Here is a 12,917-nt window from a genome sequence, read left to right as displayed (position 1 = left end):
ATGTGTTTTTGTATATAGGTTGTTTAACCTTTAGGATTTCCCATCTGGATTTGGTCCCGGCTTTCCATAAACTGGTTAGATTTAGAGGACTCATTAGGTTCAGATTCAGTTCTTTTGGAAAGAAATACTTATTGGATGGTTCTGTATACCTCCTACTTCAACATTTAGTGAGCAGATATTTTCTAGATGATCCGTTGCTTCTAATGGGAAGGATAATCAGTGAGTTCAGGCATCCCCATTAGCCCTTCCCATGAGAGTTTTAGTGTTCATGGGTGGTTGTTGCTTAGGGCCTCGCCAAGTTGCTGAGGCTGGCTTTGAACTTGAGATCCTCCTGCCTCACCCTCCTGAGCTGCTGGGATTCCAGGTGTGCACCACTGCACCCAGCTACATGTATATTTTGCATGCATATAAATGGTAAATGACCAATTTTAGTATTAACAAAAAGACTACTGAAAGCATGACTGGGTACAGTGACAGGCTTCGGTAGCCCCAGCTACTTGCGAAGCTGAGGCAAGAGGATCACTCCAGCCCATCGATTTAAAGCCAGCCTGGGTAATTTAGCAAGACCCCATCTCAAATGTCAAAAAAACCTTAAAAGGCCTGGGAATGTAACTCACTGGTAGAACATCCCTGGGTTCAGTCCCCAGTACTGGAGGAAAGGAAAAATAAGATTACTGAGTATAGCATAAGACTTGTTTTGTAATTTGTTGTTGTCATTCTTAGTATTTGTCCCAATAGGGATATACAATCAAAATACTGTTTAAAATCACTTGAAATCATTTTTTGAGTGGTTGTGCAACCACCTTGGTTCATAAATATTTGTTTATTTTCAATTTTTAGATGATTTTTCTTGAATTTAACTTTTATTTTAGCTATTCAAAAAACATTAGCACATTTCCAAAGTCACAGCTGTAAGTGAGATATTTAGCAAGGTTTGGTACCGTATTTCTTCCTTCCTGTGTTATGTCTTGGGGCTGCTGTAGCAAATTACCATAAATTTAGTAACATAAAACAACACAGGTTTATTTAGGGCTCTGTAAATCTCAAGTCCCACAGAGTTCTCTAGGTGTCAGCCGGGTGATGCTCCTGTCTGGAAGTGCTGGGGACAAATCCCTTCCCTTGCTTGCTCCCCCTTATGGAGGCCAGCTGCATTCCTTGACCCCTCCTTCCATCTTCAGAGTCAGCAAACTCACTCTCTCTGAGCCTTCTTCTGTCACCATATCTTTCTGTCTGACCTGTGCCACTTACGATGCTAGATTGGACCCATGTGGATAATCCAGAATGATCTCCCATCTCAAGGTCCTGAACCTTTTCCACAACTGCAGAAGTCCGATTTGCCAGGTAAAGTTCTCTGGGGACTAGGTGTGGACATCTTGTGGGTATCATTCTGCCTTCTGCATTTCCCCCAAGGGAATCCTTTCAATCAGTTTTAGAATTTAAAGTTTATCTTTTCATTGTGTACTTTTGAAAATATAAGGAAATATATGTTCCCCGTCTTTTTTACCCAGAAGATGACATAATACAAACACTTTTTTTTCACTTAATGGCATATCCTGGAGTTCCTGCCATAGCCTTGTGTCGAGTATTTCCTTTGTTCTGTTACATGGCACTTCAATGTGTGAGCTGTGCCTTCCATATATATCATGCCCGTGTGACCAGTCCCTATTGATGGGTGTGTGTGTGTGTTTCAGTCTTTTGTCATTTATAATAATCCTGCAAAGTGTTGGACATACTTCATTTTCATCTATTTTTTTCTTCTTGTAGTTGATTGACTTGGTTTTCTGTATTTTAGATCATTGAGCTCTTTGGAATGTGTCCTAGTATGAGGAGTAGAGCCACCTTCATCTCTTTTTTGCCCTTAAAATTTTTATTTCCACACCTTATTTAACAAAGTCTGAAATGAAGCAATATCTCCATCTTTTCCCTGAACAGTACATGAAATTTAGAATAATTGCGGTAACCATCTTCCTTCCCTCTTGCATTACTGTCTGGAATGTATTGTATTGTTTTACCACAACATTAAGCACCATTGCGATGTTGTTTGTATGCATCCACGTTGGTCTCTTCCTGCTCACACCGGTCCTCCACCTCAGAGCTTGCTCCCCGGACCGTTTTCCTTCCTCCTATGGCAGACTCCTCGTGGAGTGTCCATTGAAGTGAAGTCTTTATTTGACCCTCTGTAAAATCTCAGGTTCACTGAGAACTTGGCTCTGGACCCCCCTACAGCTGTAGATATTCTCCCACTGTTTGCTGACTCCTTTTGTCACCGCTGAGAAACGAGGATCTGTTCACGTGGTCCCGTCTCTGGTGGTGGTACCAGTCTCCTCAATGGTTTTGTCGTACTTAAACGTCGCTGTTGTGCATCTAGATGTAAATGTCCTTATTTACCCTGTAGGAGACTCAGGGCCTCCTGCTTCTTTGGGATTGGTGTCTTTTATCAGTTCTTGAGAAATTGGATTTCTACTCTTCTGTATTTTTCTTCAAGAATTCTGACTAGACATGTAAGATATGTGACCTTAATGTTTATTGGTTTTATGTCCATATTTTCCATCTTTGACTCTCAGAGATGCCTTCTGGATATTTAAATTCACATTTTCTGTTCACTAAGTCTTTTTAAATTATTTTAAATTATTTATTTATTTGCAGTACTGGGGATCCAACACAGCAGCACTTTACTACTGAGCTATACCCCTAGCCTTTTTTGAGGTTAGGTCTTGCTAAATTGCTTAGGGCCTCACTAAATTGCTTGGAGACTGGCCTCAAACTTGTGGTCCTCCTGCCTCAGCCTCTCAAGTGCCTGGGATTACAAGTGGTCACCATTGTACCCAGGGACTGTCTTTTTTCTTTCTTTCTTTCTTTCTTTTTTTTTTTTTTTAGTTGTAGATGGACACAATACCTTTATTTTATTTATTTAGTTTTATGTAGTGCTGAGGATTGAACCCAGTGCCTCACATGTGCTAGGCAAGCGCTCTGCCACTGAGCTACAGCCCCAGCCCAACTGTGTCTTTTTTTAACCTGCTTTGAGTTTTTAATTTCAACCACTTTATTTAAGTTATAGTAGGTTTTTTAAAATATGCCTAGTATTTTTGGTAGTATTTTGTTCCTTATCTACATTTAAAATTTTTTTTTTTTCTTTATTTGGTTTATTTAGTTTTATATGGTGCTGGGGATCGAACCCATTGCCTCACACGTTCTAGGCAAACTCTCCACCACTGAGCCCCAGCCCTACCTACATTTTTTTATTCTCATTTTTACTCCTGTAACCATTTTAAACCGACTTATTTTGTATTTTCTGCTTACTAATGTTATTGTATATAAAATCCTGATGGGCCTAATTCTGTTGCTTATTGTTTCTTTTGAGTCACACTTGGCAGTGGTCTGTTTTCTAGTGCTTGATGATTGGGACCGGGAAGCAGTACCAGAACATCTGCTCTGAAGCCACATCACTCCAGAGAGGAGCTAATGTGCTTTTGCTTCTGTGAAGTGACCTGGGAGGGCCTGAAATTGATTGGCTGGTTTGGAGTTTCCCAGGCCACATAGGTAGTTAAAATAGACCCAGGTGAGAAGAAGCCTGAGGTCATCAGCTCTCGGGGAGGCGCCTTCCAACCTGGACAGCACATCCAAACTGACACATTTCTCTGTCTCCTTTGCCCATTGAACAGATTTTTGTTAATTCTTGACTTCTCTTCATATGTAGCCCTTTGAAAGTCCGGCTCCATGTGAATGGATTCAGGCTTAATAACCAGCCTAATGCTCCTGTTTATTTTAAGCTTTCTGTGGTAGGGGAAGGGAGTTAGGAGATGTAGTTCACCATGTTAACATTCAGGGTTTCAGAGAAAACTCTTGTGAAAGAATGTGAGGGAGAAGAACAGTGGTGCCTCCCCAAGCCTTTCCTCATGCGGAGGCGCTTGCCACCTGCCATCGTGTGGCCACACCTGTGGCAACTGCCAGTGAGGCTGTGCCTGACCCAGTGGTGGCAGGGTCCAGGAGGCTTGTAGCATTATCTGAAGAGCATAACAAAATAAAAACTACACCTTGAAGACAGGTCTTTAGCCTGGGAAGTAGCTGGATTCTCCTCACCTGGGCCCTCCTTACACTTGCAGAGTTCCAACCTGAATAGTCTCTTTAACCAGCTCCTCCCCAGGTTTGCTTGCTCTTTTGGCTCAATTTCTTAGAAACACAATTAATTAATTAATGAGTTATTTACTATAAATGAGTTATAATACCCATAATCAAGAGTTAACTATATTTATTTTAGAAAGTAGGAGAAAATAAATTAAGCCCAAATAAACAAAAGGCATATTTATGGTTGATTAGAATCTGATGTCCATTTTTGGTCTTTAGTGACTCCAGAAGTCCTTCCGTGCTCACTGATGCTCGCTGGGCACTAAGCAGGGTTCAGGCCCCCCCGCTCCGATGCTTTGTGACTTCGTCCTGCTTAATGCTTACAGCAAGTTGCCTCGTTTTCCAGCTGCACAGGTGGGGTGCAGGAGGGTTGAATGAAGGTTACAAAGCTAATGCAGGACAAAGTGGCTCAAAGCAGCTGGCCTGGCTCCAGAGCCCCTGTCATGCAGTAACTGACTGGCCTGCAGTGCAAAGCCCTAAGCTGTCACCACCAAGGGGTCTAAGTCTGCGTCTTTGGAGCATAATTTCAGTAGCTGGGGTGGTGCAGAGAACGAGCCGTCATGGTCTTTGTTTGTTTATGTGGACTTAGGGCAAGCCTGGGAGTTCTGTGTCCTTCGTGCTGCCAACTTGCTGACCTCTGGTCTCTTTCAGTTTCTGTTCCAGCAGCTGGGAATGTTGGTGTCCTTTGTGAAGAGCCACATCAGGCCTTATATGGATGAAATAGTCACCCTCATGAGAGTGAGTAGAAGCTGTTGCTTTGGCCTGCGCCTTAGGGTGTGGGTCAAGAGAAGCTGAGAGGCAGGTTTGCACGACACACACGTTCTTTTGATGGGTCATTGTGGAGCTGTTACAGCTGGAGTGGAAAGTAGAGCAGAGTAGCCCAGTGGATTTGGGGGAGGCGGAGGGCTGTCGCTCCTGGCTCCAGGTACATGAGTACAAGATGTGAAGTCTGAGGAGGGATCCCGAAGTAATTGTTCTGGCAGAGACATTCTTGAGTTACTGGCCTCACACCCAACAAAGCAATTTCATTTTAATATCACAACAGTGCTTTTCTATTCCCAGAAAAGCCCTCTTCCTTACTGCCCATAAAACCATGGCCTGAAGAGGGCACTGGGATTGGGTTTTCCCAGGGCTGTTAAATACCAAAGTCTCCTGTCGGGCACTGAGGAACAAGGTGGAACTCTGCCCTGCGCTCTCCAAAAGCATGGCCATCGCCGGACGGGCACAGTGGCGCATGCCTGTAATCCCAGCTACCCCAGAAGGCCAGGGCAGGAGGTTTGCGAGTTTGGACAACTTAGATCCTGTCTCAAAATAAAAAATTAAAAGGGCTGAGGACGTAGCTCAGTGTTACAGCAGCCTGGGTTCCATTCCCAGAGCTGCAGAGGCGAGGAAGGGGGCCGGGCAGGGCTCCCTGACAGGCAGCAGGCAGGTGCTAGAGACAGCCCTCTGCAGTGTCCTTCCCTGATGTCTTATGGGATGTGAATGTCTCTGTTGGGAGGGTTGCTTTGGACAGAGGTGGACAGTGGTTCTCTTCTTCCTTCCTTTTTAATTAGCTTGGAGGATGCCGCAGGGCCAAAATCAGAATGGCTCTTTCCAAATGGAACTCCCAGCACCTGGCTCTCAGAACGGAGCCACTCCTGCATGTATAAATCATTAAAAGCTGCTCCTACCACAAAGGCCTCTGTACTAGGAAGATTTAGGCTGAATGCTGTAAAGCTCAGTGGGTGGTCTTGAGGGGAGGAGAGACACAGAGGAAGCAGTGTACTCATGGTGGGGAGCTGAAGTGATCTTTGACTCACTCCCCCAAAAAGACATCTGACCAAAACACAGGATTTGAGGCAGGGAGGCTCACAGCTGCAAGATACAGCTTTCACTCTGTCCTGGGTGGAGAAGGTGTAGCTGGGCTCCCCCTTTGGCTGTTGATCCTGGGCATTTTAATGAGCTCCCCTGAGCCCAGGAGGAGAATATTCTGTGAACAGTGATCTAGCCAACATCCCCAGGCAGAGAGCCCTGTGAGGAGCTTGTGGTCGTATAGCTGGGGTAGGTGGGCTTTCTCTGAAGAGGCAGAGTGCAGGCCCAGAGAATGAGCCCCACATCACCGGGGGGCCTGAAGATCTGCCCTGTTTCTTTGGCAACGCTTCTTAGCTAAAGTGAACGAACGAACGGAGCTTTCTCAAAGAGACTCCTCTCTCCAGAGAGAGAGAGAGAGAGAGAGAGAGAGAGAGAGAGAGAGAGAGAGAGAGAGAGAGAGAGAGAGAGAGAGAGTTTTACCAGCCTCTTCTAGTCTGGTTTTTACTTCCTAAATTGTTAATGCTTCTTTAAAAATTTTTTCTTGCAGTACTAGAGTTCGAGCCAAGGGACTTGCACATGGAGGCAGGCACTCCAGGGCTGAGCTATGCACATCCCAGCCCACTTTTGGAAATAAAAAATACTTTATCCTTCTCTAAAACCTTCCATCTGAGAAGTTATCCTTGTTTTTATTGACTTCTACCCTGAATTATTTAGGGACCCAAGAGTATTAATATTCATGTGTTTCCATCATTAGGAGGGTTTCTGTTATCATTAACTTTCCTACTCTGGAGGTTTTAAAGAAGACAGTAGACACCTATCTTTTTGAGTTGATTTAAAATGACAGCTTTTCTTGGAGTCAGAGGCTTAGGCCGGTCTCCCTTGCATTTCCAAGGCAAGATCTGGGGCCCATTAGCCAGATTTTTGTTTTAGTAACGTCTGTGAATTATAATTTCATGGATGTGAAAAGTATTCATTTTATGGCACTATCCAGGCCTGATGGATAGGTTTTTGGGGGACAGATGTCAGATGCTATCTAGCAAAATGTAATTCCAGAAAGGACCGGAAATCTTGATAACACTGGAGCTGTCCTCTGGTAGAGATCAGGTGGTGCCCAAGTGGTGTCCACCCCATGTCACTTCAGAGCTTGTAAAGTGAGTTGGATTTAGTCGTCTGTTCATTCTGTAAGCATGTGTTTGAGTAGCCCCAGTATCCAGCAGGTTCTGGGAATACAGAAATGAATTTGGATAATTTCTTACCTGTAGTTGGCCTGCAGTCTAGTAGGGGAGAGTGTGAAGCCAGTTGAGTTTGACGGATGCTTAGAAGGAGTGTAAAGGGACCCAAGTAGACGAGGGCAGGAGAAGAGGAAAGCCTTCACAAGAGAAGCCAGACTCAGCCAGGGCTAGAGAAGGGGCTGGGCCCAGCAAGCAATGGGCTTCTAGGAAAAGGGTGTAGCACGGACAGAGCCCAGGAGAGTGAGGAGCCTGGTCCCCTGGGGAAGCGTGGTTTGATTTCTCCACTGACTGACAATAAGATACATAAGCCCAGTGGGAGGAGGAGGAGTTCACCTGGGGCAGATCGTGCTCACTACATTTTTCCACCTTTTGGGCCTTCACAGTTCCTCATTCACATTTCAGCAGAGGGGCATCTGACTCCGCTCTTCTTTTTCTTCCCTCTGCAGGAATTCTGGGTGATGAACACCTCTATCCAGAGCACAATCATTCTTCTCATTGAGCAAATTGTGGTAGCTCTTGGGGGTGAATTTAAGCTCTACCTGCCCCAGCTGATCCCGCACATGCTGCGCGTTTTCATGCATGACAACAGCCCAGGCCGCATTGTCTCTATCAAGGTGAGCAGCCTGGGAATCCTCCAGGGACATATCCAGCTTCCTCAGAGTCCTTGGAAGATCAACTGAGAAGTGAGATCCTTTTGTGTGACGAGTCGATGTTTACTCCATAAGACCAAATCAAGAACACTGACAACTGGTGCTTGGCAGTTGGCAGTTTATAGAAAGTTTGCAGTTTCCTCTGGATTTATCCTTATGTTTTGTCTCCTTTAACGGATAATTCTTGGTAAATGTTTTATCCCAGACCAATTTTCTCTATTTCTTACCAATTGAAATAAGCACAGAAAAATCAGAAAATGATAAATGAAAGCAAATAAAATGGGGTGGGTGGGGTCACCAAAAGATCGCAGCTCAAGGCAGCTCGAGATGGCTTTGTAGAGTCCCCACAGAACTCTGACTTCTGTCCCACTGTCCTGTCCTGTCTTGGCTGCCTGACACCTGACCATTTGTTCCCCACTGCTCTGACTCCCTCTTACAGTTGCTGGCAGCAATCCAGCTGTTTGGTGCCAACCTGGATGACTATCTGCATTTGTTATTGCCTCCAATCGTGAAGCTGTTCGATGCCCCTGAAGTTCCACTGCCATCTCGAAAGTAAGCGCCTGCCCATGGGGACCAAAAATCATTAAACTTTGGGTGTTTTGTTAAAAATTTCCTTTTCTTACATTCCCAGGCCATCTTTCTTTCTTTCTTTCTTTCTTTTTTTTTCTTTGTTCTTTTCGGACTTTCAACTGCCATTATTTTAGTCCAGAATTATCCTAGATTTATGAAAGTCTTAATTGTCCCTGTCCCACTGGAGTATGTGTTGGATCCATGTCGCCCACAATACCCTTCTTCCCATTTCCTCAGTGCTGATTGTTGAAGGAGCCTCAACCACTTATCTTTCTCTGGGTTGGGTATAGCCATCTGCGTCTGCTCCTAATTGTTGCAGGGCAGCGCTGGAGACAGTGGACCGCCTGACAGAATCCCTGGATTTCACTGACTATGCCTCCCGGATCATTCACCCGATCGTTCGTACACTGGACCAGAGCCCAGAGCTGCGTTCCACGGCCATGGACACATTGTCTTCTCTTGTTTTTCAGCTGGGGAAGAAGGTAAGACAGGAGTCCTGAGCCAACAAGTGCTCATCTTGCCTCTTTCAAGAGGAAGACTTTGTCTGAGCTTCTCGTGGGTCCCTAGCACCTTCAGAAAACAGAATTACTTGCTTTTTTGTTACTGTTCTTCATTTGTTCACCAAAGATGTATTGAGCCACCTGTGTGGGCTAAGTGCCATTCTAGAAATAGCATAGTAAACAAAGTCTTGTTCTCATAATGCTTACATTCCAATGAAGCAAAGCAAGGAAACCTATCTTGTCTCGTAAGAGAATGGGTGGGGACGTGAGGGTGAACTGGCTGCGACATTGTCACCCCACTGATCATCAGGGTTGATATGGCTGATCTGGCTAGTTAGGTGGGTATCCCCTTCCTCCCTCACCACTCCATTGCATGTCCCTCCTGAAGCTGCACCCTTTGTCAAAGAGGACAGCCTTCTCTGACGGAGGAGGAGGACCCTTCCTCTATCCAGGGGATACAAGTAGCTGTGCTCCCCTGCTCGAACCTCCAGACAAGCTCTCCAGAGTGATGAGTGGAAGTAGGAAAATGTGATTCAGCATGGATAGGGAAGATGTCTCCCAGAGTCAGCAGGACATAGAAGGAGCAGCAGACGCTCAGTCTACAGCCTGTGAGAAGAGCTTGCAGTGCAGCTGGAGATCAGCATGACTTCAGGAGGGGACAGGAGAAGGGCTTGGATCTGAGGTCATGGAGGCGAGGCAGGTGGGTGGGAAAAGACTAGAAAACACGTTCAAAATGTGATCCACACACAAGCAATATCAGCATCTACCTGCCAAGGAACCTTTTAGAAATGCAGAGTCTCGGCCCAAGCCCAGACCTGCTGAAACAAACTCCAACTGTGGTGCCCAGCAGTCTCTGGTGTCATGAGCCCTTCCTGATGCTGCTGCCCACTAGCTTGCAGACACTGCCAAGGGCCTTCGGAAGTAGCTTTTACTCTGAGTAAGATCAGAAGTCTTTGAAGGATTTTGAACGCAGGAAAAATATGATTGACTCAATGTTGGGTGGAAAAATATGCTGTGGAGACAAGGGTGGAAACAGAAATCTGGGAGAGACTGTCACAGGACGCCGTAGGGAAGACAGGGCTGTGGACTAGGTGATACAAAGGCTCTTTGGAATACACGGAGCTAGCCAGACATGCAGCAGACGGTGTTGTTGTGTAACATTCTTTCCTTTCCACTCTCCAAAGTAACGTCTTCTGGTCTTTTCCCGCTCCTGTTGTAGTACCAAATTTTCATTCCAATGGTGAACAAAGTTCTGGTGAGACACCGAATCAACCATCAGCGCTATGACGTGCTCATCTGCAGAATCGTCAAGGTGAACACACTTGATTTGCTTTGTCTTCCTCCTTGGCATTCCCGTCCTCTTATCTAACGAGCATGTCTAGCTCTTTTTTATTTTGAGCAGGGTTTACCGGCAATTGAACTCAGAGGCACTCAACCACTGAGCCACATCCCCAGCCCTATTTTGTATTTTATTTAGAGACAGGGTCTCACTGAGTTGCTTAACACCTCACTTCTGCTGAGGATGGCTTTGAATTTGCGGTTCTCCTGTCTCAGCCTCCCAAGCCACTGGGATTACAGATGTGCATCACCATGCCTAGCGCACATCTAACTTTTTAACTTTGAACCAGGATTGGCACAGTTTTGGGTAGGTATGGTGTCTAATGAGCTGCTTGGCTTTGCCACTGCAGCCTAAAGCAGCCATAAGCCACACAAACTAATTGCATTTTGAAAAACTTTACAGACACCAGATTTTGATTCTCTTATAATCTTCATGTATTATGAAGTATTAATCTTTTGTTTTTTAACCATTTGATACTGTGAAATCCCTTCATAGTTCTTGGGCTATACAAAAATGGGGCAGGCTGTTTGCCCCCTTTGCTCTAAACAGGTCATCACCTTTTCCCTGCTCACAGCTGTTGTGTTTCTACCGGGTACATGGTTGCATGCCCAAGTACTAAAGTAAGAGCTTGCCAGTGACCAGGAGTGACCAACAAAGACTGGGGAACTCAGCCCACCTGTGGTTCACTTTGTTCATTCTTGCAACTTTTTACTGCTTGTTGAAACCCTGCCTCTTCCAGAAGGTCTGAATCTCCCAAGGTTTATACTCGTTTTCTACACTGAGAGCCTCTAGAGGGGTTGCAGGAATGTTTTGTAAATCTGTTTCAGGGATACACCCTTGCCGATGAAGAGGAGGACCCTTTGATTTACCAGCATCGAATGCTGAGGAGCGGCCAAGGGGATGCGTTGGCCAGTGGACCAGTAGAAACAGGACCCATGAAGAAGCTGCACGTCAGCACCATCAACCTCCAGAAGGCAGGTCCATTGCTTCCAGAGGCCTCAGGAAGGAAGGCTCTCTTCATCTCTCTGGTTCAAAGCCTTCAACTCTTGTGATCTTAAGTTTAAATCAACCAGGAACTAGCTCAGCATTTTCCCAGAAATCTAGCTACCATGAATTTAGGTCATCTTGTCTTTCTCCAGATGTCTAGCTCGTAATTTTTTTTCTTTTAATAGGGGAAAAGTAGAGATTGAAATGTCCTTTTGTGCTCCCTTGGAACTTCAGCAGTAGAATCTTTTGCAAATAACACTCATTTTTAACATGAACAGAACAAAACTGGTGAGTCCCCTAGTTAACACTAAGACTGATGCAGGCTCTTTAAAGCAAAGCTTTGTGAACTTTTCAATTGCATTGGGCTTACCAGTTGCTGGAGATCTTGTTAAAATGCTTACTCTTGCCAGGTGTGGTAGCATACACCTATATCTCAGCTACTCAGGAGGCTAAGGCAGGAGGATCATAAGTTCAAGGCCAGCCTGGGCAACTTAGTGAGTCCCTGTCTCAAAATTTTTTTAAAAATATATGCTAGGGAGGGGCTGGGGAGATAGCTCAGTCGGTAGAGTGCTTGCCTTGCAAGCACAAGTCCCTGGGTTCAATCCCCAGCACCCAAAAAAAAAAAAAAAAAAAAAAAAATGCTAGGGATGTAGCTCAATGGTAAAGCATCCCTAGGTTCCACCCCCAGTACCACAAAAAAAAAAAAAAGTTAAAAAAATGCTTACGTTGATGCAGGTGGTCTGAGGTTGGGCCTGATACTCTGTAGTTCTAACAAGTTCCCCGGCAATGTGATGCTGCTTTGAGCATCATAGATCTTTGAGGTCATAGATCTTTGCAGGTAAGTACTGACTTGTCTTTGCTGACCGAGCCTGGGTATGGCCAGCTTTTCACCATGCGTGCCATCAGCCATCCACCTAAAAGCAGGCGGCCTCATAGCATTTCTAGTGAGTCTGAGCGGAGTAATCATGTTACTTCACCAACTTTTAAATAAGTACCCCAGGTTTCTTGTTTTCCACATTTTGCATTAGTCTTCAGTGCTTCTGGAGACTACAGGCAGCTCCAGTTTATATTTCAACATGTTATTCTTCATTTATTAGCACCCAACTCACAGCAGCTATTCTTCGTGTGCAGCCACAGAGAGAAGTGCAATACTGGGCAAGCCTGTGTCCCAGGTGACTCTCTTCTTTTGGCCAAGCCTAGAAAGATTGGAACACAGTCTTATGTGCATACGTGTGTGTGCTCTCACACCTAACCTTGGAACATTGAGGGTGTTTTACTCTCATGTCAGAGTCTACCCACACAGACAATGTCAGGTGACCCCACTAGGAAATGCTTGCTCATTTAAGATGCAAGTGGTCAAATATTGCTGGGTCAGGGAGGGATGCTGCTTCTGCCATGGGTATTTTCTAACTACCAGACTGAGACTTCCGGGGAAGAACAAACAGGTCATCAGTCACCTGGCATTCCCAGTTCTTGAGGCCACCCTGCTGACACCTCACACTTAAGGGGTGGGCAGGCAAGGAGGCCAGGTGCACCTTTCCTCCCAGACATTTTCGGCCTGCCAAGCTTCAGAATGTCCTTCTGGCTGCTGTCCACCTGCTCCAGGAAGCTTTGTTCTATGTTAGCAAATTCCCAGTATTCTAGCTCACTTTCAGGAAGTTGCTAACCCCCCCCCCCCTTTTTTTCTTTTTGAGATAGGGTCTCACTGTGTTGCTCATGCTTG

At 45.3% G+C, this 12,917-nt stretch overlaps 1 protein-coding gene across 1 annotated transcript in view; it reads left to right on the top strand.

Annotated features, from left to right (window-relative positions):
• The window catches only part of MTOR (mechanistic target of rapamycin kinase), a 118,941-nt gene that overhangs the window by 29,762 nt on the left and 76,262 nt on the right, over positions 1-12,917 (top strand). Inside the window, 6 exon segments of the mRNA XM_079143464.1 lie at positions 4,777-4,863; positions 7,595-7,762; positions 8,238-8,350; positions 8,688-8,850; positions 10,088-10,180; positions 11,035-11,181. Of these exon segments, the coding sequence (XP_078999590.1) occupies positions 4,777-4,863; positions 7,595-7,762; positions 8,238-8,350; positions 8,688-8,850; positions 10,088-10,180; positions 11,035-11,181 (771 nt within the window).

The sequence above is a fragment of the Sciurus vulgaris genome (assembly GCF_902686455.1).
Source record: "Sciurus vulgaris genome assembly, chromosome: 1".
Lineage (NCBI taxonomy): Eukaryota > Metazoa > Chordata > Mammalia > Rodentia > Sciuridae > Sciurus > Sciurus vulgaris.
This window is presented reverse-complemented; position numbering and strand designations above follow the sequence as displayed.